Consider the following 24,028-nt stretch of genomic DNA (forward strand, 5'->3'; position numbering starts at 1 on the left):
ACCTCTTAAGACTGAGCAAAAAAAAAAAAAAAAAAAAGATTCGAACAATACACACAAAATAAGGAGGAAAAAAATATATAAAATCTCAAAACTTTACTTGCTGCATGGCTACACACTTTCATGTTTAGACATGTTCTGATACATTTCAAAACCTTTTAACTCTAAGTTGGAGTTTTAAAAATAAGAGAAAAAAAACTAAAGCACAATTATAAAATCAGCACCAATTTATATATTTATATATAACTTTATTTAAATGTAGATGTCTACATAGCTCTAATCAGGGAGAAGAAAATCTCCAGACATACTACACTAAGTTTTGTTTTATTAGAGACAACACAATGGCACTAATGGAGAGATTTCCTCTTCTTTGATTGATCTTAGATTTTAGAGGGACAAGCGAGCAGATCTGATCTTTGGATAAGCCACGTGACTCGGCGGAAGAATTACAGTCCTTTCTGTGCATCTCCACGGACCGACTGGGTTTCTACGTGCCTGATTTACTAGAGCAGTTGGCACATGAAAACAGCTCTGTTGGTGCAAAAACAGCAACAGGGCCACTGAATGGTCAAGGTATTTCATATACACCGATCACTGAAATTGCACCAAAACATCAAAAATGCACCAAAGGCAGTAATAAATCGGGGTGCTCAGAGTGTTTCGATTTAGGTTTCATGTTGTATGTCATGATTTTTAAGGGTGGAATAAAAGGAAACTAAATACTAGTTATAAAGACCTGGAGGTTTTCCTCCATTTCACATATTAGATAAGAAGAATAAAATATATCAATACTCACTATGATGAGCAAAAACCTGCTTATAAATTACTACTTTACACCAGATTACTCACTATTACAAAAGGGCTATACATAACAAAGTTGTCTTTAAGTTAAAAAAGATGCATTCACCCCCGGTTTCAAGAAATACCACAACTCTAAGAGATCTCACATATGTTTCTTCAAACATGATGACGTTTGACTGTGAAATATTTATATATATATTTATATATATATATATATATTTTTTTTTATTATTATCATAAACTCATGTATGGCTAGGACAGTCCGAGATTCCATGGCGTTCAGTATCTACCATCACTGTTTTGCACGACCAGGGAAAGCCCACACAACGATTGCAACGACTTTGAATTGCTCCGTTATCCTTTCTGCATTTTTGTAAGTGTCAATGGTACGAGCTGATTTGGATGCCAATCACTCCATTGAATTTTAATTCTCTTTAGAGAATCAATGTGAATTCACACAAAATGTCTCTTCTCTTCACACGCCTCCAATTCTAATCTTAAAACATGGGCACTCCCAGGACCTACAAGAGAAAATGTTCAAATTCAGTTCAGTGTTTAGACTTACCAAACATCAATCATCAGTCCAGATGGGTCTGATTAGTATTTATAATATGGGATGCTCTCCCCCTCTCTGTCTTTTTGCACAAGGGCAATTCAAACTATCTGAAATCACTCCTGCTAGTGCCATCTAGTGGTGATCTCTCTTTCACGTCCTTAGTGTCGGAGTGAACGAGTCCCCCATTACCGCTGAAAAGCATCATAACCCAGGAAATGAGTGCTTCTTACAGACTCATCCATGATGGAGGCGGGGTCGAAAAAGTCGGGCTTCAGTTCCGATCGCTCTCGTCGATTCTTTGATGGGGGCTGCAAGATACAAAAGCGCAGACGGTAAGGATGAGAGAAAGTGTTTTTTTATTTACAAACCATTATCCATTATTCAGCAATGATGTATTAAAAAGATCACAAGTTACAGTAAAGATTCGGTTTCAGACAGGACTTTATTTCATACATAGTAGATGCTGAAAAGAATCCTGAAAAGTCTGGTTTCCAAAAAATATTTAGCAACTGTTTTCAGCGTTTATAATAAATGTTTCTTGAGCAGCAAATCAGCATATTAAAATAATTTCTGTAGGATCTTGTAACACTGATGACTGGAGTAATGATGCTTTGCATCACACACAAAAAAAATTAAATTTTGAAATATATCAAAACAGAAAACAGTTATTTTAAATTGCAATAATATTCCACAATATTACTGCTTTTACTGTATTTTTGACCAAATCAGCCTTGATGACCATAACAGACCGAAACATACAAAAAATAGACTTTTTACACAAAAGTCTATTCTTAGAGACCAAAATCATAAAGACATTAGCATAAGCTTATTACCAGATCAATATCCATGGTGTCAAAGTCCATGCCTTCATTGAGATCCTCAATTCGGCCTTCTGATGACATCATTACATCTTCCACAATGGGTTCCTCGTCGTCCTCCATAAGGCCTGTTCCTCGACGACTGCAAGCATCGGAAGACCAATGGCAGCATATTTGTAAAAAAACATGTTTTTGTGTGCATTCAAACTGAAATGCAGTGTAAAGTTCCCTTACATGGCATGCTGAAGGTTGCTTCTTAATTTGGCGTAGTTCATAGCTCTCTCCTGCTGCTGTCTGGCCACTTCCTCTTGCTGCTGTCTCTGTGCTAGCATCCAAGTGACTTGTGTACTGTAAAACAATAACATCACACCTCACTGTATCCCTTCAGTCCCAGACTACACTAAGCAGCACACATGCATGAACATTTCATGACTGAAATTAGCTGTACATCATCTGAAAATGCCACAACCATGAGAAACTCGTTAAGCTTGAGATTCAGTGCTCTTACTTGTAGTCCATGGGTGTTTGGTGGAGTTGTGGCTGAGGGGTCTGAGGGTGTGCGTGCTGCTGTTGCTGATCGGGGGTCATGGTGTACACACCCATGTAGCTCTCCTCAGGACGCAGGCGTTTGGGCTCTCTCATGACGGTGGAGGTGAGGTGGGGTGAAGGCATCATGACTGGCGTCTGCATGCTCTGCTCGCGGCTCATCCATACTTCACTGCTGCTGCTGCTCTCCTCTGCACACAGACAGAAGGACAATTGTTAAAGTCGCAATAAAATGGAAATAGTGGCTATTATTGGAGTATAATAGATTATAGAAAAAGAAAAAAGTAAAGGCAGGGCCTTGGTTCTGTGCATAGGCTGTTGATTGGATTTTTTGATGTAGCCACTGCATTTGCAGGGGTGGGTTTAAAGCGATAGTTCACCCAAAAATGAAAATTCTGTCAGGAAATTACAGTTCCTGGTCCCCATTGACTTGGGGAGTATTTTTTGTTTATACTATCGAAGTCAATGGGGACCAGCATCTGTTTGTTGACCAACAGTCTTTAAAACAACAAGTCATACATGTTTTAAACAACTTGATGGTGAATAAATTACCGAATTTTCATTTTTGGGTGAACTATCCCTTTAAGAGGACTAAAGAGAAGCAATCAAAATGTCACCAGAGAGAAGCCCAATGCTTTCACTGGAAAATCAAGTTAGAAAACTGAACAAACATTATCAGGTAAAAAAAAACAAAAACAAAAATCACAATAAGATCTGTAGCATGCATTGTGCTTATCAACCACATGGGGGAAACCGTGAGTAAATGCTGCATTGTGCTGCTTTAATGAAAGTACTTCGGTCGCATGAAACACATTACTTGTCTAGTATCTTAAATTCAAACTGCTTTACCTTCTGGTAATTTCCTCTTGCCAGTGGCAGGCTTAGCTTTTTTACTTCTGACGGAGGAGCCTCGGCTACTGATGCCGCTGACCACAGACATTGTGTCATCATCACCCCCTGCCTGCAGTGAGTTCCTGTAAGAGATGAGCGGCAGCCAGCAGTCTTCTCTCTGCAGGGCCATCTGAAATGTCATGAAGCGCTCCAAATACATGTGCCTTTTGGAAAAGAGAGAAAGGACCAACATTAGATCCAACAGCTAATGAATGATCGTTACACAACTATAAATACACATGCTGAGACCAATAAATGTTTGCTTACACAGTCCGCTTGTCCTGACGCATGAGTTTGGATGAGAACTCGCTGAGAATGTCAAGAAACGCCAGGTTGAGAGGAGGATGTCCCTCCCCCTGAGGATTGGGCTCTTTGAAGGCAAACTCAATACCGTCTCTTTAAAGAGAAAGCAATATGGGGTGTAAACATGGAATGTAACTCCACACACAATTGGTTTTTCCTCCGAGAGGAACTGAATGGGAGCTTACTTGTGTAACATGGCAATAGCATCTCTGGTTTTGACCTGATCCAGACCAAAAGTCAGAGAGAAGCGTCGAGCGAGCTCTTTTATGCCGCAGAAAGCTGAGGATGAGCGGTCAAAGCTGGGTCCCAGATCTGACAGCATCTCATTGAACAGCTGTACTCAGCAGAGGGAGAAAGACAAGTCAGGAACCTCCGAGTAAAACCCGTTTTGATGGTAGATATGAAACCTTATAGTCACTGACCTGCTGTAAACTCAGAATGAGTGTCTTTGCACACTGGATTTTGTCGATCTGTCTTGTCTTGCTCATAGTTTCCTTGATGATGTCACCATAGTCATTGTAATACTGGAGAGGAAATAGAAAAAAACTTGCGTTTAAGTGAGCGATAAAGAACTAATGATGTGAAAATGAAAATTCAAAGAATGAACAGACTCACCCTCATGTATTGCTTGAAAATATCTGCCCCAGTGTTAATCTCAACTACATTGTAAATAATGAGTTTGCAGTATGCAGCCAGCAGGTTTCGCCTCTTGTGCAAAGCTTCGATTTTTCCGGCTTCATCATCCTGCTGCCCATCTGTTCGAAAATAAAGGAAAACAGACGTTTATAAATACTGCTCATGCAGGAAAACTGCCTCCCTCTAGTGGTCACTTTTTAAACACTGCTTCTTGACAACAAATGAAGCAATGGCAAGTTGATATTTGTCCAACACCTCCCGCTTTAAACTAGTCCGTCTACTTCAGCTAAAGCTCAGTGCAGGATTAAGTCTCTAATCTCTAAATCAATTAAACACTTCAAAAGCCAATTTCCTTTGTGTTGTCTTAGTGTTAGCATTGAACATTAAACAGCCAGGGGCGCTAAATCCATTCAGCAAAGCCTGTTAGCGCTAACTGAAAGTCTTTATGCCATTAGCAGTGATAGACCTGTGCTGTTGCTGTCTTCATCCTGGTCAATGAAGACGTGGTCCAGGATGAAATTGAGAAGCTCGGACTGGAGGGATGCCTCGGGTGTGTATACTAGGGGCTCTAGAGCTTCCCTCCCCCCTGAGATGATCTGATGGCTGAAGATCAGCAGCAGGTCACAGAGGATGGTGAAGGTCTGAGGAAGAACATACAGTCAGGTACAGGCTGTTTGTAGCATAATGACTCGTTGTGACCTTTGATGCAGACCTGCTCTTTGACGGCGGTGTTGACGCTGGTTAGGTAACGCTGGCACATTAGACAAAACGCCCTCATCTGCTTCCTCAGAGTCAACATGTCCTCCTACAGAGACCAAATGCATTGTTGACACCCAACAAACCACAGCAAATAAGGGGAAAGGATGCATGCATACAAAATCATATGAATGGGAGCTACCTTTTTAGAAGTGCCCTCAGAGACCTTGGCTAAGCTCCAAAGAATGACGTAATGTGTGCACTGCAGTGCGTGAATGACAATCTGAAACATCCAGAGAGGCAGTAACGTTACCCAACAATCATGAGGCAAAAGCAAAGTTTCAGTTGATTTTGAGGTTTTATTTCTATGCAAGCCTGTTTTTGGCTTAGAGTAAAGAGTAAGAAACAAAATCACACTGTGAGATTGCAAGTTGCAATTCTAAGAGATATAGGGGTGTAACCCCGGCATCCTGGCCAAATTTCCCCATTGGCCTCTGATCATTATGGCCTCCTAATCATCCCCATACACTGATTGGCTTCATCACTCTGTCTTCTCTCCACCAATAAACTGGTGTGTGGAGGACGTTTTGGCGCACTATGGCTGCTGTCGCATCATCCAGGTGGATGCTGCACATTGGTGACGGTTGAGGAGATTTCCCCTTCTATGTAAAGCGCTTTGTGCCTAGAAAAGCGCTATATAAATGTAACAAATTATTATTATTATTATTATTATAATAATAAGTGAAAGGTGAAAAGTGAAGCCTTAATTGTGAGATATAGTCACAATTAAGACAAAAATTACAATTGTGAGAGATAAAGTAAGATATTACAATCGATAAAGTAAGATATTACAATCGTAAGATATTAAGTCAAAAACAAAAAATCCACAATTTTGAGAGATGGAGTCTAAATTTTTTGCTATAAAGTTTCAATTAAGAGAAAAAGTCATTAAAAAATGTCATTAAAGTCTGACCCTGTCAGGCACTACCTCAATAATTCTTCATATCAAAGTCGCTTTAAGACAAGTCGTTTCACTTGGCAGCCATATTTGAAATGCTTCTCGGGAGCGCAAGTGAAGCTCCTATCTCTTTGAATGGGGAAACATCAAATTCTCCAAAACTGAACTCCACAATTTCATATTTGAAGTCATCAATGAAATCTGACAACTGCCTCATAAAGTTGTTCCTTTTGGTCCAATAGCATTAAAAAAAGGCTTAATTTTCTCAGAACGCTGACTGTTTCTATAGCAACCTGGACTTTAACCAAATCCACTACAAGGCAAGCCTGCAACCTTTTCAATTCAATTTTATTTGTATAGCGCTTTTTACGATACAAATAGTTGCAAAGCAGCTCTACAGGAATTTAAGTTTCCACAATATATTTTGGAAAATTATAGCCTTGAGCCAAAAAAAAACAAAAACAAAAAAAAAACGGCTAATGTTTCCACTTTGGCAGTACGTGGGAAAGGAGACCAAAGGCTGTTTTTTTGAATGGATGTCAGTGGAGGAGAGGCTTCACTACGCTGAATAAACAGCTTTTAAGAGGAAACTGCTTATCATTTAATGAATCAACAGCCTGTCTGCTAATGTTTCACACTAAACAATATTTTTGGATTGAACTACTTTACCACAAAAAAAATGCTGTTTCATAAGAGAAATCACTGACTTTTTGCGACAGGTGACAACTGAAATTCATGACGTCAATGCTGTAATGTGATTGGTTATAAAGGCACACGTGATCCAAGTTAGCCGTTACGCTTTCGCCAATAGACCCTCTCATCTCCCTATAGTAAGACAATCTCTGCTTCTAACGGCAGCTGCAGTGTCACGCTGACTTTACCGATTGGCTCTAGAACGGCCAAATTAAGCATTGCATTTTTCCCCATTCAAAACTATACGGGTGACACGTCTTGGGTATTCTGTAGTCTTTGTTCATATGCACATGAATACCTGCTCAGGCATGTCTCCGTTTTCAATACCAGTGTTCAGTAACTTGTAGTTGCTGGTGAAGAGGTCCCATTTGGAAAGGTCATGAGCACTAAATGAAAAGAAGTGGAATGGGTGTTAAATAAAAAGTAATAAATTACCTAAAGTGAATCTGTTAGAGAGAAACTCTTGATGATAGTCAGAGATGAGACAGGAAAGCCTTACTTGTGGAAAGCTGTGATCCTCTTCAGTGTGGAAAGAACTTGATAAGCATCATCTTCATCTGGGTCTTCACCCTTTGGAGGAAACAAGTTATATATAGACAACTGAAACTTTCCAAGCTTCTGATACACTGCGGCAGCATTCAGAAAGAAATAGCTGGAATTGAGTACTAGGTAGGTACTCTGCACAATTAAGCACATTTCTAATCGTGATTACGATTATGGATGCCACGATTACATAATAGTTCAAAGCCGCGATTACAAAAATAAATAAACAATTAAAAATGCCCACTTGCATTATTCTGTGTGCTTAAGAGGTGTTTGTAGCGCAGGGTTTATCAAACTCAAACACACTGGAATAAAGTGCATTTTGTCTAACTGATAGTCGTTGTCACTCTGTTGTGCATAATAGATGCCAAACGTGTCAAAAGCAGAACAAAATAGCGGTACTCGTTTGAACTGCGTGCCACACGGACCTTTTATCCGCTCGCCGGAAACAGCGCAGCGCAAGCTTAGAGCGTATGCAGAGTTCTCCAGTGCAAATCACGTCTCTTTAATTTAAACTAGTTTAAAGCCAAATAAATCAGAGCTGTTATTCTCATCAACACTGATGCAAAAAGCAGCAGAAAGAGTGCAACGATCCAGTTAGAAGACGTTTCAGTCTACAAATCACCCACATTTACCATAGTTTTACTGAAGTAACACTAACTGTAACAATGGTATGGTGGCAGAAAAGTAGGATATTCATATTGAGTATTTTTTCAGCCTTTTTTAAAATATATTTTATATAAAAAAATATGGCATGTAGCTTCAAACAATGGCATAAATCTGTTCAAAATAATCGTTACAGTACTAGGGATGCATTTTATTTGCTACGTCCTTAATTGACTAGTCAGAGTAGTCTACTGTCCTGTCTTAAGAAAGCTCTGAACAATTAAGACTACTTAAAGATTAAGTAGTAGCTGAGTTAGAGATAGTGAACTAGTCAGATTCATCCATACAGAGAAATCTCCAGAAAAACAGACAGCGTTATAGTGGAAGCAGAACACAAATACTCTCATCAAACTGCTGTTCCTATGCAAACACAGAGCAACGTCAAAGTACTCCTGACGCTCCACCCTGAGCCGCCCACTGTCCTCACCTCCTGCAGGAAGTCTTCCAGTAGCCTGTTAAATTTGTCCACTTGCTCATCCAAGAGCTGGCTACGGGCGATATCCACTCGGTTAAAGATAGTGAACTCCTCGTTGCACAGGGCATGGTAGGTTTTAGAGCAAGCCTCAAGCACATCTGTGTCCGTGTGCTTCTCCACAATCTCTCTGATTTGTCTTAACAATGAATCCAGGTGCTATGAGAGAGAAAACAGGCTTTTATTCATATGCTGCACAATCAGCCTATTGTGAATAATCAGTGTTCATTCAGAGAATTTATTCTGTTTAAACGATATGCGGTTCAGACCTTTTCCAAACGCCCCGTGGTATAGATCTCCAGATCAAAAAACTGGGGCAGCTGCAGCAGATTTGTCACTTTCTCTGCATCCACAGAGTACTGTAAGAAAGAAAAAAAACATATTTATCAGTTTTAGTGCTCTGTAAATACCATTTCATGCTGCCTCTGATTTCAATAGGCTTTAACCTTTGCAAGTAAAGGTGGCAGTGCTATAGCGAAGAGCTCCGTCATTCTCGTCCGGTCATCAAGCTGAGTCTTCTTCTCCTTCGCTGTCAGAACCTGAAACAAGATCAAGTGAGAATTGAGAACAGCATGTAAGAGGTAACGTGTGAGAGCAGGAATCCGTCTTCAAGGTCTGGCCGATGCGTGTGGCATCAGGTCTTACCCTCTTGCCTGAGCCTCTGCCCACAGGAGGATGGCACTCTGCAGCCTGACGGATGGTGCACAGCATGATCTCTACCAGAGCCGTCTCCTGTCTGTCCGTCAGAGCTGGAAAACACACACAAAGGTAATTAATCTCTCACTTCCTTTGGAGCAGGTAAAAGTCAACCCTGCATGTTCTGGTGGTGTGTCACTAGGTCAGACCTTCCTCTCCAGGCAATGGCTCATCCAGTAGTAGACTGATCATGCACTCCCAGTCCTTAAGGATTTCTGCTGCACAGTCCCACATGCTGTCCACTAGGTAGGCTGCATGCTCGTGAAGCTGAGGATCAAAACAAACCGTTATAACATCTTAAGATTTATAATAAAAATGATCCTTCAATGCATATTAGAATAATTTCTGAAGGATCATGTGACACTGAAGACTGGAGTAATGGCTGCTGAAAATTCAGCTTTCAAAGTTTCAAAATATATTCAGAAAACAACATAAAATAAAATTGGACTATAATTATATACGATTCAAAATATAAACTTTCAAGACTACCATGCTTCAATATTGAATTGCATTTTCCCTAATTTATCTAAAATGGAATTAAACTGAAACACCACAGCACACAATGTATGAAGAAGGCATTTAAGAAAACGGTTTGAAAATCATAATTTTTTCCGATTGACATTAGTTGCACAGAAACTGCACCCTTCAACTTGCATCATACAAACAGCACTGCTTTGATTTACTGACACTTGATTCGCAATGATGTTGTTGATGTTAGCTCACCTCACTCTCCAGGAAGAAAAAGACAGTGGTTTTGATGAGGTTGGCATTCATGCTCTGTCTGCCTCGTCTCTTGGGCATGCTGTCATCTTCAGGGTCTCGATGACTGAACAATCTGCAAACAAAGATGAAAACATAAAGCTATTCAGTTTACCTTAAACTATTGTTCTCTAATCACCATGTCTATTCATTCATGTCTCCACTCAGTATAGATGCAGTGAAGTTTTGTTTTATGACTTTTAGTAGGTTGGAGAATGGGTTTATAGAAAAGCAGAAATGTAAAGCTTCATGGGATATGAATGAGTGAGTGACAGTGAGTGAAACTCACTTCTTAAAGAGGAACTCTCCTGCTGCCACTGCGACGGGTCGGTGGGCTGAATACACTAGATGGTACACGCTCTCACAGTCTTCTGCAGTCAGAACCTCATCACTGCTACTGTAATACCAAACAACAACAGCATATGAGCATCCTGTCATGCTGATTCTCACAGCTAGTTGTGTCTAAAATGTTTCCTGCATAATTATCCTTTTTTGATTTATTTCATTTGAAGTGATGAGTAAAGACTTGTAGTTTATTTTGATTCAATAACCTCTTTCTATTTTAATATATTGTAAAATGTAATTTAATCCTGTGACAGCAAAGCTGAAATTTCAGTCTTCAGTGTCACATGATCCTACTAATATGCACTGACGGATAATAAAAAATATTAATTATTCCAAACTTTATTTATGATCCTTCAGAAATCATTCTAAAATATGGTCAATTTCTACTTAAGAAGCATTTCCTAATATTATCCATGTTTAAAAAAAAAAGAAAAAGTTGTGCTGCTTAATATTTGCTTGAAAACTGTGATACATTTTTTGGGGGATTCTTTAATGGACAGAAGGTTCAGTATTTTTCCAGTTTTGTAACATGATGTGTGTCTTTACTATCACTTTTAATCAGTTTAATGTGTCCTTGCTGAGAAAAGTATTAATTTCGTTAAAAAAACAAAAAACTGAAAGATGCGTTGTCTTGACCATATTTTGTGGTCTTTCCAGCTCATTATATTCAATTCAGCTCAGCAAATTAAAACTCAAATAAAATATAATTAATTTTGGTATGATGCAAGAAACTGCTATAGCAGTAAGTGTATTCTGTGTCTGTTTTATACATACTGTAACACCAGTGTGAGCAGTTTTATTGCTTGCACTGCAACATCGTACTCCTTGTCCAGCGTCATGGACACAATGCGGTCCTGATGAAGACAAACAGACAATCCATTTTATTTTAAAATATTGAAAAGATACATAAAAGATAAAATGTAAGAGCTGATAAAATGTAAAAACTGTAACTTGAATGCAATGTAAGTCGCTTTGGATAAAAGCGTCTGCTAAATGCATAAATGTAAATAAAAATATACTAAACCATTCAGTTAAACTCTTAATAATTTCACAGAGGAGTATTCTGATGACTAATTTTAGCGATGGCTCTGTTTTGGATGAGAAGCTTCCCCAGATGGTTCTCTCACCTTGAAGCGGCTGGTGAAGAGCTCCAGCTTGGCATTGAGCTCGCGGTTATAGTACAGCCCCTGCAGAGCCGTGAGACACTTCAGACGCACCTCACCTTGCTGAGAGGGAGAGAGGAAGAGTGTTACATTTCCTTCCAACTCCAGGATTGTGTCGTGACTAACTCCATCTGACACTATATTTAGGGATTAAAGAAATAGCAGAGAAAAATGATCGAATCCTCACCTTGTCGTGCATGGTCCAGCCCACGTACTTAAGATAGCTGTCGTTAAGAAATGCATCACTGTACATTTTCATCCACACGCCAATCTCCTCGATGCAGATTGCCCGGATCTCTGCAATTGCATCACTGAGGAATAACAGAAGCACTTAAGCCCACAGACACCCACAGGTATTATTGAGTAATCACTGAAGTAGTAATTTGCGATGAGAGTTTGTGCTGGTAGAAAATCAGCATTTGTGAGTGTGCATACCGATATCGGTGAACAAAGACACCCTTGAAAATGGCATTCATCATGTTTTCAATCTCATCTTGATTTTCTTGCAACTGTAAAGAAATGACAGTTCATTATAATCATTGCTGTAGGCAGCACATGACGGTAACCTGCATTACTAGTCAAGAGTTTGTATCTAAAAATCAAAAGTATTTCTTAAATTGGAGTTTCTGCTCACTTCTGCCTCGTGATTTCCTTTCTAGTTTCTATTTATTATTAGTTTCTGTAATTTGCAATAACAGCTCTCTCTCTTTTTTCAGGTGAAGGGCTCACAAATATGTGATTCATTTAGTGTTTTCTATCGCCATATGTGATCACAATTTGATCACACTGCAACATGATATCCCAGGAGTCCAGCTGACTGACAAGAAGAATATTTTGGATTTTGAAAAGCCTGTTGACTTCTGCCCATTAATCTACGTGATAATGGAAGTTTTTTTAAACATTCGTTTCTCATTTATTTGGTTCTGCAGTATTTGCTGATTTTTATTTTATTTAAACGGTGTATTTTTTTTTCTTTCATTATTTTGCATCAAGGTGTAGCTTATGCCATCCGTGCCGCCAAACATTCTTATTCGTTTTGCTAATAAAAGTTCTATATTTCATAATTATTTGTTCCTCATTCTTCACTGATTTTAAGTTTTGTATACCCTTTTAAACTTTGTGCAAGTTATTTATTTTATATTAGGAATAGCATGGTGTATTTTTATTTGTTTTGTTAATAAAAGTTCTATGTTCTACATTGTATTTTTTTGTTGCTTAAATTGAAATTCAAGAAATTGATGGAGAATTGCTGCTAATTTGAAAGTGAAAGTAAAACGCGCATGGCGCTTACAGCCTATTTAAAACCAAAGGAAAGCATGGAAAAGAGGGAAAAGTCAAACGGCCCCCCACCATGGAGATACCAGTATTACCAGTGTTGTCACACGTCAATTAACTGTTGGGAACATTTTCTCACTGTCACAACCCTAGTGTGTTATCTATGGAAACTCTTAATTGCTGTAAATTAAAAAAAAAGTTCTCTCATTAAAACTGATATACTGAGGAAAGCTACTATCCTACATAGGGAAGGGGTATATGAATATTGGATTGTCGGAGTCAGATACGTTCACATACAATCTGCTACTATACAGAAAACAATTCATACCCCCGTTCGTAAATACAAACAAAAACACTTTTCGATCTACGGGTTGAGAGCTGTATGCTTGCTCCAATGATTTGACTGCACAGATAAATTGAGAGCATGCCACAGATGCGGTCATATTCCTCTAAGTTAACTATATTACAACTCAACTTCTGTGTGTGTCCACGTGGTTTAACTCAATACTATAAAGACATCAATAAAACCTCACACACGCAGATGGCATAACAGCAGGGCCTGTTATTACATAACCCAGTTAATTTACAGCGTCAGTTAAACACAGCTTTCGTACTCACAGCAATTCAGGCTAGCTCTAACCCCACGGGCGCTGACAGAGCGAGAGCGGTGCGGTTGACCCGAGAGCCCACAATAACACAGACTTCTCATTAGAATAGGATCTTTTCTAAATTACTTTATCTATGTTTACTTCGCTTTAAAGTAGGGGGAAAGAGTACGGATGAAACGTGCTGAGTGTTTGGTTGGTCGTGCGTTTTTGTGGCTGTTGGCCAACAGAGGCGTAGGTGTTTGGAAGGAAAGCAGCAAACGCTGCAGTGACCTGGCAGAATTATGCAAAGGGAAGTGAGTCTCCACAGGGAACGAATGCAATGAATCCCGTTCCTCTGAAGGCTTCATTTATTCACTCTTCCCCTTTCAGATTTCACGGTTGCTCTAAGACAATGCCAACATGCAGAATTTATTCAGACGTATGCCACATATCTGTCTCTGATAACACTCACCTCCTTGCGTTTCTGAAGCAGGAGCTCTAGTCTGTCGTTGGCCCTCTTGCCAATTATCTTGTTCCTCTCTGCTTCGTACTGCCGCTGAGTGTTGTCCATGTTAATGCTGAGGTTCAGAGCTACATTCACGAGGGCCGTCATCAGTTTCATAGCTATGGGGAGAAAAAAAACAAAAAAAAGCGTAACGCTTTATTTGGACTAATCAAAACAAAGTTCAGATTTACAAAGCAGAATAGATACTGACCTGCCAGTGTGCTGGTGTGTCTGAAGGCTCGGACTTGAGAATCAGAGAGTCCGGTGAGCAGTGAGATGACCGTGTCCATCATGTACTCGTCATAGATGATGCTGTACTGACACTGCCGCACCAACACGCCAATAAACTCACAGAAACTAGACTTGAACTTCTTCCACTGCGGCCCGGCCATGGTGAGTGGGTAATCACCACTGTCCTGCAATAACATCAACTCTCACTGATTAGTGTGAGCACAAAATAATTCATAAAGCACTCTAGTGGGCGATGAAACGTGTTCTTGAGGAATCATGTTCAAGGTTGAAGCATGAATTTACCTCATCAAACTCTTCTGTCATCTTCCTGATGATCTCAGAGTTTTGCATGTTGCGGAACATCTCACCAGTGACAACACCTGCAAAAACAGCACTCAAAATAAGACTTAAAAAGTTTGGTATGTTTGAAAAAGTAATACCATTAAGAAACAAAACTGATGTGTTTATAATTAGCTCAGGACTTAAAAGTGTACCAAGTTTATGTTGCACCAGCCGATTCATTTATGTGTAGCTTTTTTTAATGAGGAAAATACACTACTAAAAGAAAATGTATCCAGAACATTTCTGTCATTATTTCTTTCTTTCATAGAACACAGAATTACTTAGAAAGCAAAATTCTTTTTTCCACAATGAAACTTCAGGCCCGGTCACAACAGGAACAGTAAATATTATGACAACTGCGATATCTACAATAACTATATTAGAATCAACACCAAAAGACGATGAAATTGTCACAAGAACCACTTTTAGTACGATTTTAAGTCTTTTTTAGAGCTTGATAACCCTAGTCTCCATTCACTTTCATTATATGGAAGGCAGCAGTGCAAATATTCTTAAAAATATCTTCTTTATTGTGCCACAAAAAAATCATGCAGACTGGAATGATATAGTTATGAATAAAGAAATAATTTTAATTGTGGGTGAATTATCCCTGTAACTTTCATAATTATGTCTGTCACACAGCATTTATTCTCTACGAGCTCAAATCAGATCACATGAGAAATGACATTCAAACCTTTGCAGCCAGAGCACTGGATGAAGAAATTGATCAAGTCGAGAAGTGCGACGTCTCTGTCATGTTTGTAGGACTCAATCCAGTCATCAACGACCGACTGCAAAAGAGGAGAGCAGAAATCTCACAAAGGTCAAAATCTGCTCGATTACACAGCAGTACATCTGTCTGCATATTCTCCTGCCAACACTCAAATCCCTCCAAAAGCCACAAACCCACATGAGGGAATTTAAGATGTGAATGCTAGAGCGAGACAGAGGGCAATGTAAAAGCCGGTAATATGCTCACTCACCTGCATGGCACTCTTTCCCAGCCTGACCACTTCAAAAAGCATGACATTTTCCATGCCGTTTTCCTGGTGGTGTCCATTCATGCGTCCAGGCCCTTTCCCCACTCCTTTCCCCTTCTCTCCAGGGCCCTTCTTTCCTTTCTTCGCCTGAAGCAGAGTGACAACACAGGTCAACACTGACGAACTGGATCAAACTCTCCACAAGTGAAAAATGGCTACATTCAGCGATTGTAGAACTGTCAAATATCGTGTGCGACAAAGAATTTTATTTATTTAAATAATATCGATCACAAGCAGCTTGTACAAAGGTGATAAATAAAATTAATGTATGTTTTATAAACTCATACATTCGTCGACAGTATGGATGTAACGATTAACCACGAGCCGGTTGAAAATCGGTTCAATTATGTGACGATTCAAATCGGTTGAGATGCTAAACAAATTCACTTAGGGTTAGGAGTTTATATGAAGGTATGTCTGAGGGGAACTTACGTCTTTACATGGTATTTTTTCTTTTCATCTTGCCTCTGTATAATGCATATTAAAGTTTATAAGTGCAGCGCTGCTTTGTTTACAGCGGAAACCAAGGAAACGCTTAACCTGCTGGCAGAGAGTGAATCTGAATCTCATTCAGCTCCTCTGCCGTTTCATTTCATGCAGATATTTTTATGTAGTTTCACAAAACTGAAGTCAGACCATTCTGTTTTTGCTTCAAATTTCGAAATTATACAATCTAATTTAGATTAAAAACTGCTCATGTTGCATGTATGCAGCATCTTTGTTTGGATCATGATTAAAATTAAGTGGTTGCCTCTAATTTTAAACGGAAAGAGCACAGGCAAAGCCTTATTTTGTTTATATGAAGGGATTTCTTTAATTTGTGTTACTTATTGGAGCTTGTTTTAAAATTTCAATTTAGTTTTGTTATTTACATTTTGTTATTTAGCAGTAGGGATGGGCGATATGGCCTAAAAAATTTATCACGATAATTTCAGGTATTTATTGCGATAACGATACAAATGACGATATATATATATATATATATATATATATATATATATATATATATATATATATATATATATATATATATATATATATATATAAATAAATTAAGTTTTAAAGATTAAGATTATTTCATATAGTATTATTAATGCAATTAACTTGAAACTTTCTGTACACAGCCAACTTATCGCCATGCTAATTATGATCAACAGCTCATCTCCATTAATTGCTCTTATCAACCATAATAATGCGTTACGGACACTTCATATTAAATCATATGCATAGGCTACTGGCACACGTTTACCACGTTGCTGATGACTGGAAGCCTGTGTATGGCTATACTGCTGTGATCTGTTTCAGGCTTTCCATATCATAACATTTTAGAAATTAATTCATTGTAATATCTCAGAAATGGCATATTTAACGAGAACATCGCGGAGATTTAGACTGCTAGGAGCACGGTCAAAAATTTAGCAGCACCTTCAAATCGATAATCAACAATTCTGATCAAAAATGAACCATCCCATTACGAGGTGATATTTGACTCCTTAAAGTGATTTACAGGGAATTTTGTTTTTACCTTTGTAATGGCATTTTTCTAACTTTATTAAAAGTATGGCATCTTTTATGTCAAATTCAAATTGGACGTGTTTCCACTCTTTGTAACCACCATTTTTCTGTACACTTTGCATATTATGGTAGTTTGCTCCTCATCTGATTTTCTGTAACCAAACCAGTTGCAAATTGTGGAGGTAGCTCCTCGCGTAACAACAAGCTCCTCCTCATGGTGCGTTCACACCAGACGCGAATGAAGCGTTAAGCGCGAGTGATTTACATGTTAAGTCAATGCAAAGACGCGAATAGACATCCTGCCGCGCAATTCGCGCGAATGACGCAGCGCGAATTGAGCGTTTAGAGCGAAATTCTATACATATGCTCTCTGTGGCAGTCATACATGTGCGCCTGGCAGAAGCCCCGCCCATGACGCGAATTCGCGTCTGTTGTGCAGTGAATTTCACGCGCGAATGAAGCGAGTAAACCCAAAATGTTCACGCGTCCAACCACGCACGAATAGCGCGATTTATTCGCGCAAGTCGCGTCCGGTGTGAACGCACTGTCAGCCTCAGGTCCGCCTTCCGCCATGCTTGTTTTCACTCCGCACGTGAACAGTGAATCGGGCGCGCACAAAACTACGTCATCAACTAGACTTATCGTTATTATCGTGAGGAGACAAATTTTTATCGTGAGGAGAATTTTCAACGGTATATCGCAAACGATAAGATATCGCCCATCCCTATTTAGCAGAGCCTTTTATCAAAAGCTACTTACGAACGAGGAGAATAGAAGCAAACAAAACCAACAAAAGAGCAATAATATGCAAGTCCTATATTAGTACACTGTATTGTTATAGTCTTATATCTCAATTTCACAAAGAAACGTGCTGCGTTTTGTCCAAGCAATAATAAAAGGTCACATTTAATTTATAATTTGTCTTAAATCTCATTTTGTAAAAAAAAAAAATAATAATAATTGTGAATCGAAAACTCAAAATCGCAAATCGAATCGTGAGTTGAGTGAATCGTTAATTCCTAGTTGACAGGTTATACAAAAACATGGTTACTTCACCATTCAGTAATTTAAAGAATACTTCATGCAAAAATTAAAATTTGTCAAAAAAAAAAAAGTACTCACCTCCGGCCATTCAAGATAGGGATGGATTTGTTTATTCACTTGAACAGATTTGAAGAAATTTAGCGTTACATTACTTGCTCATAAACATGTTAAAACATCTTGATGAATTCAATTCAAACTGTCATTTGGATTACTGTGATGTTTTTATCAGCTGTCCGGACTTTTATTCTGACGGCACCCATTCACTGCAGAGGATCCATTGGTGAGCAAGTGATGTAATGCTAAATTTCTCCAAAACTTTTCAGATGAAGAAACAAACTCATCTACATCTGGGATGGCCTGAAGGCTAGTAAATCTTCAGCAAATTTTCATTTTTCAAGATTCGAGACTTTTATTTGTCACATACACAATTATACAGAGTATAACCAGCAGTGAAATGTAAGTATTTCAAATTTTAAAAGTATTATAAAAATTTTCATTTTTAAGTGAACTATTCCTTTAAGTCATAATCTTAAGTCACGAAAGGTTCACGAACCCTGGCCAATTATTAGCTCCAGAACCATTTCCATGGAAAAGGGGTAAAAGGCCATACAAAGGACTATATGATAATCAAAAATGTCAGAGTCCACTCATACCTTCCCTTTCCCGACAATGAGATTCCTGCCATCAGGATCATCGAAATCAGTGTCTGATGAGAATCGGGTGTCAGTGTCCCTGTTCACACAAACAGATCGATGTTATCAGAGGGAAGGTGAACATGAGAATGCATGCATACCCACAATCTGTATTCATTACTCCTGTGTGTCTGTGCACTCACTGAGTGTAATGATACTCTGTTTGTAATTCCGGTGCAGCTATCATTTCTTTAACATCTTCTGGTCCACTTCAACTTATCAAGGGCTTTGTCTTCATACACGCAGGGCAACAGCGGGTACTTTGTCTCATAAACCTAAAAAACATACACACAAAATGGGGAGAAAAAAATAACGTTAAAAATCGCACATTAAAAATGTGTGAGGGTAAAAGCAAGCACACGTACATCCGTAATCTATGAATTCTTGCTTAATATTATAAATCAACTTCTTCGGCTGTTTTTGAACTCATTTTTTAATTGCTGGCTTATATTCATATGCGTCAGCTGGCTGTCGCATCTCAGTTTTTTCATGTTCTCAGGCTACGAGAGGTGCATTTTAATACAGTCTGAATGTCACAGTGTACAGTGTTGACACAAACTCCTGTGTGAAAAAATGGTTTGCAAGGTCTCATCAAAGGTTAAGAGGCAACAAAATTAAAAAAACTTTGTCACACTTGTGTATATTTGTTACTGAATTCTAATGGTCAAGCCATGTTATAAGTGTTGTCATGTTTATTCATATCCAAAAATTATACAACTAACACAATTATGTTTCAGTGCAGCAGTATATGTGGGATATTAAAAACAAAATGCCTCCAAAACACTCAAAACAATTAGTTTGGTTGCTTTACTATTGCCTGCTGCAACTTCAATCAGTCTGTGATTATATGATTAGGCAAATGTAGTTATACTGTAGCCACAGGGGGGCAGTATGGCTCCATATCATCACTCCTGAGCTGATCACTCAGACACAGAGACTCTTTCAGTCAGTGTGAAGGAACTCCAGTGAAAGCTGCAGGCGCCTGCACCTCATTTCTAGTAATAGCACCATTTCAAAACAACAATGATAACAGTAAATACATAAAGTAGATATTTTTGCCTTTGAAATCATTTCTTCATTTCTTAAGTTAATGACATTTAAAAGCACTCTTTCATAGAAAGCTATAGTCCATATTTTACACACAAGACTACTCTCCAACAGAGGGGTTCATGACACAAAACCCCTTTTCTGACAATGATGTTAAAGGGATAGTTCACCCAAAATGACAAATCGGCCATCATTCGATCTCCCTTGTGTCGTTTAAACCTGTATGGCTTTCTTTCTTCTGTGGAAGATAAAATTGCATGAACAAAATATGCTTTTGGACTCAATAGGTGAGTCAATTTTAGGTGAAGTATCACTTCAAATTTGCTTAGGAATAATAGGACAGCCATGATCATTTCACTATGAACTACAACTGTTTTCTAATTCTCACTTAAAAAAACAAGCTCTTTAACATGTTCAGCAGAGGAGGAAGATATTAGAGCAATGTGATATTATCAGCCCATGAGAGGACCACAGCTGTGCAGTGAAATATGCCTGAAGTCACAACCACCTGTTCATGACATACACAACAACACACTGTAATTAACAATTTAATATAAAGCTCGCTGAATGAAAGACTACCATGATTATCCATAAAGACCTCACTAAATGGCTGTTTCACAATGAATGTTGGGCCAGCACATATCAAATATCATATTTGCAAATAGTCAACGGCATTTAGTTCACACCAAAGTCCCAAACAAGATCTGCTATTGCTAGTCAAAGGCCGGTGGTATTAGATAAAGGGGAACTAATATTTTAAGAAATCATTTCAGTAACAAAAACCTGGATACAGCATCAGCGCAGAATGAGCTCACATTCACTGTAGAGTCCTGTTCATCTGCCGCTGCTCAGACAAACACATAGTCCTACACTAAACTCACACCTTTAGCTGAGATGTTTCAGAGCCACTGGACTTTACACACTTTCAGGCAATCAAACCAACAATCAATTCATTTATATTTGCCTCTTAAGCTTGGCTAGGAAGAATTTTTTTTTTTACTAAACTTTTGGTCCCACTTTATATTAGATGGCCTTAACTACTATGTAATAACATAAAAAAGCACATTGTACTTATTGTGTTGTTCATATTGTACTGCAAAACACTTTTGCTGCTATTGAGGTGTGACAGGTAAGGTTAGGAACAGGTTTGGTGGTGTGGGTAGGTTTAAAGGGTGGGTTAAGGTGTAAGGGATGAGTCAACAGTCTAATTAAGAGATAAGAGAAATTAATTACATGCAGGTATTTTTTAAATATAAGTACAATGTAAAAACACGCAAGTACACAATAAGTGCAATGTATCAAATTATTAATTTAAATGTAACAAGGCCACTGAACAAAGTGGGATCAAACCTTTAAGAAAGCATAAAATTAACAGTCAATATGAATGGAGGGAGAATTCCTCTGATAAATGCTAAATCTTGTGAATTGCTGCATATTTTTTGACATTTGACTATACATTTGCCATATGCCTGTGCCTGAGAGGTACACATGAAAATTATTAAAACTATTTTGTGTCCAAAAATTGCATTGTATACACTATTTCACTAAACATTAGGCCTGAGTTATAAAATTATGTTTTTCCCCAAAAAGGCAGATGTGAGATAAACTGTGTCAAGTGACAGAAAGTAAAACGGCTAATACAGATACACTATTTGCTGCACTCGTGTCCTCAGACACCATTGTGGAAATATTGAAAAATACCACTAGTGCAATGAAAGTGATAGGGGCTGTTCTGAGCTGTGCCCGCGGTTCAGAATGAAAACAAGTGGGCGTGGCTATCTGAGTCTGTCATATCACGCTGCGTCCTTGCTGATTGGCTATCCAGATTCCACCGTTTCCAGGAAACATCTTAGTGCGCCGGAGCTTCACGTCTGCCTATGTGCCCATATAAGGAAGTAACACGTCCGCCCTCCTTTTCACCGCATCCAATCAGAAGCCGCCAGTAACATTTGTGGACGTAAACATGAACAGAGAGAGAAGGAACCGGGCCACCGCTGTAAAAAATGACGCATTTAGACACTGCCTATTATTTTAAACGGATCATTTTGTTGGTTTAATGAATGTTCTACTAATATTCTGAATTAGAATTCGGCCTTATATGTGCATAAAGAGGTGTGGCTTTCAGTACATCAATGTGTGCGAATCAAATACGCTTTAATTAGCATAATCACGGAGTACAAAAAAATAGATATGTCGAATACGATGATCTTCTCTGCTCCAAATGCAGGGCAAACCGTGTGCTGAGAACGTGATTTAACAGTTATGTAATACCCAGCAAGCAACAATAAGGAGAAGTTACGCAATAAGCTCAATGTTCTTTATAGAATAAACGGCGGGAATTCAAAAGCTGTGGCATCATTATCAACAATGCGTTCGAAGGAAAAGTGGCGCCAAATGACGCTTGACTCTCACACACACACAGATGACAGCTTAGCCCAAAACTAATACTGCACCATTGTTTCATCCCATGCTTTCCAGTTCCTGTTTGCTATGTATATTAACACATACAAAACATAATGGTAAACCGGACCTAGCCTCTCTAACTACTTTGTATGCTAAGCCAAGTAAACAAAGCTCCTCAAAACATCTTAATATGGCAAGGAACTGCACAGATCTTGCATTACGCAAATAACGTGTTAGTTTCACATCCCATTCATCCTATGCCAACATGCAGCACATAGTGGATCAGTATTAGCCATTTTATCGAGTGACAGATGAATTTGCGCCAAAATACCGTAAAGTTTGATTGGATGCACTGCCTCTGACGTCAACAACAAAAGATATGGGAAGTGTCTTTTCCCTTTTAAAAGTTGATCAGCACATTTATTACATCGCTCCATTAAGCTTGGTTTTAGCACCCTACCAAAACAGAAGTGAGATCCATTTTTGGGTCACGACCCACTGGTCTAGAGAAGTGAGAAATAAAGGGATGTGGTGATATATGGAGCTGGGCGCTGAGATCGCACTTCTTATCACGATATTACTTCAATACTCGCGGTGTGTTTTACTTCCAACGCACGATTATCACCGTTAAACATCGAGCTTGTTAGCGCAAATAGAGGCTACAGTCGCGAAATCGCACCATAGTTTGACGGAGCGATTTAAAACACGATCAGAAGGGGAAAAATCTCCATCTTGAAGTCAATCCAGCACAGCTGTTTTAGGGATTCTCCATTTTGGCTCGGCTCGTTTCCAGTTATTATGCACGCGCACCTACCACACGCTTACATATAACGCTTAAAATGACCAGCGAGTGTGTTTTAAATCGACAATGTGATGAAATTAGCATAATAGGTGCGACATCAGCTTTTCCATCTCGGAAAAGGGGGGGAAACATCGCGTCCTCGTCCTCCATCTTGCCTCTCAATTTGTGTTCCTGACTGAGAGGGTAAGGCTAGCCCGCTAGCTAACTGTTTACCAATGAAACACGCAAACTACATTCGTTCGTGAAAAAATAATACGCTTGTTTGAATTCACAAAGAGCACGACGAGGTGGTTTTTATCGTTTAAATGCGACAACGGAAGCACGGCGGCTCGTTTCGTATCCTGTCCCTACCTTATCATGCTAGCGCGGCTAACACATCATCAAATAACCCTAAAGCCACTAATTTCTATAAATCTCTCCGCCATTTTACCACTTACCCGATCGCCAGGGTCGGTTCCGGGTTGTTTATAAGGACTTCTTGAAGCGCTAGATGGACTCCAGTGGCTTTAAAGTGCGCGTTCGCGGCTATTTCATGGATGTAGTTTGAAAGTGGCGGTCAGAGGCGGTTTTGGACACGCTCTTACCCGCTTGCTCCGTTCGGTTTGTTGTTCCGATCACTCAGAGAGAACCTGCCGGTGTTGAGCTGCCACCCGGTGGACAGCGGAGGGATTGCAGCTGTGTGCTCGAGACTGACATTCACTGGTCGAGGCCTTGAGCTGCAAAATACACTCAGTGCAATAAACGATATATATATATATATATATACAGACACACACACTCACACATATATATATGCATATACACACACATATACATATGTATGTGTGTGTATACATATATATGTGTATATTTTAGCGCTGTCAAGCAAAAAATAAATTTGTGTTTGCATAATGTGTTCTGTGTATATTATGTATATATATAAACACACACATACAGTATATTTACATCTCTATATTTATATAATTTATATTACAAATAAATATAAGCATCGCTTTTTATTTTTCCT

The 24,028-nt window shown here is 38.9% G+C and overlaps 1 protein-coding gene across 3 annotated transcripts; it reads right to left on the minus strand.

Annotated features, from left to right (window-relative positions):
- Nucleotides 1-1,031: 1,031 nt before the first annotated feature.
- Nucleotides 1,032-23,677, minus strand: LOC306853094 (cohesin subunit SA-2-like). Of its 3 annotated transcripts, none has more exons than XM_079390280.1 (34): nt 23,607-23,677; nt 18,914-19,045; nt 18,732-18,810; nt 15,463-15,606; nt 15,174-15,270; nt 14,441-14,517; nt 14,118-14,322; nt 13,874-14,025; nt 11,975-12,048; nt 11,727-11,850; nt 11,504-11,602; nt 11,151-11,230; nt 10,321-10,428; nt 9,996-10,107; nt 9,422-9,539; nt 9,222-9,325; nt 9,023-9,115; nt 8,846-8,935; nt 8,532-8,735; nt 7,395-7,465; nt 7,194-7,281; nt 5,447-5,527; nt 5,261-5,353; nt 5,015-5,189; nt 4,528-4,667; nt 4,335-4,436; nt 4,098-4,246; nt 3,877-4,005; nt 3,568-3,773; nt 2,681-2,909; nt 2,407-2,520; nt 2,188-2,314; nt 1,585-1,662; nt 1,032-1,319 (listed from the first exon to the last, which is right to left on the minus strand). In XM_079390280.1, the coding sequence occupies exons 2-34, from the start codon at nt 18,955-18,957 to the stop codon at nt 1,296-1,298; spliced, it is 3,810 nt and encodes a 1,269-aa protein (XP_079246406.1). In that variant the 5' UTR covers nt 18,958-19,045; nt 23,607-23,677; the 3' UTR covers nt 1,032-1,295. The 3 variants fall into 3 exon arrangements, with proteins under 3 accessions (XP_079246406.1, XP_079246405.1, XP_079246404.1); XM_079390279.1 differs by having other exon boundaries at nt 23,460-23,677; XM_079390278.1 differs by lacking the exon at nt 1,032-1,319 and having other exon boundaries at nt 1,413-1,662; nt 23,460-23,677.
- Nucleotides 23,678-24,028: the final 351 nt, after the last annotated feature.

This window comes from Barbus barbus (genome assembly GCF_936440315.1).
Source record: "Barbus barbus genome assembly, chromosome: 33".
Lineage (NCBI taxonomy): Eukaryota > Metazoa > Chordata > Actinopteri > Cypriniformes > Cyprinidae > Barbus > Barbus barbus.

Excerpts from the sequence above, each read along its gene's own strand:
- LOC306853094 (XM_079390278.1), bottom strand. The coding sequence starts at position 18,957 with ATGATAGCTGCACCGGAATTACAAACAGAGTATCATTACACTCA. Across the intron at positions 14,323-14,440 it reads TGACAGAAGAGTTTGATGAG|GACAGTGGTGATTACCCACT; the intron begins GTAAATTCATGC and ends ATGTTATTGCAG. Across the intron at positions 12,049-13,873 it reads TGCTTCAGAAACGCAAGGAG|TTGCAAGAAAATCAAGATGA; the intron begins GTGAGTGTTATC and ends ATTTCTTTACAG.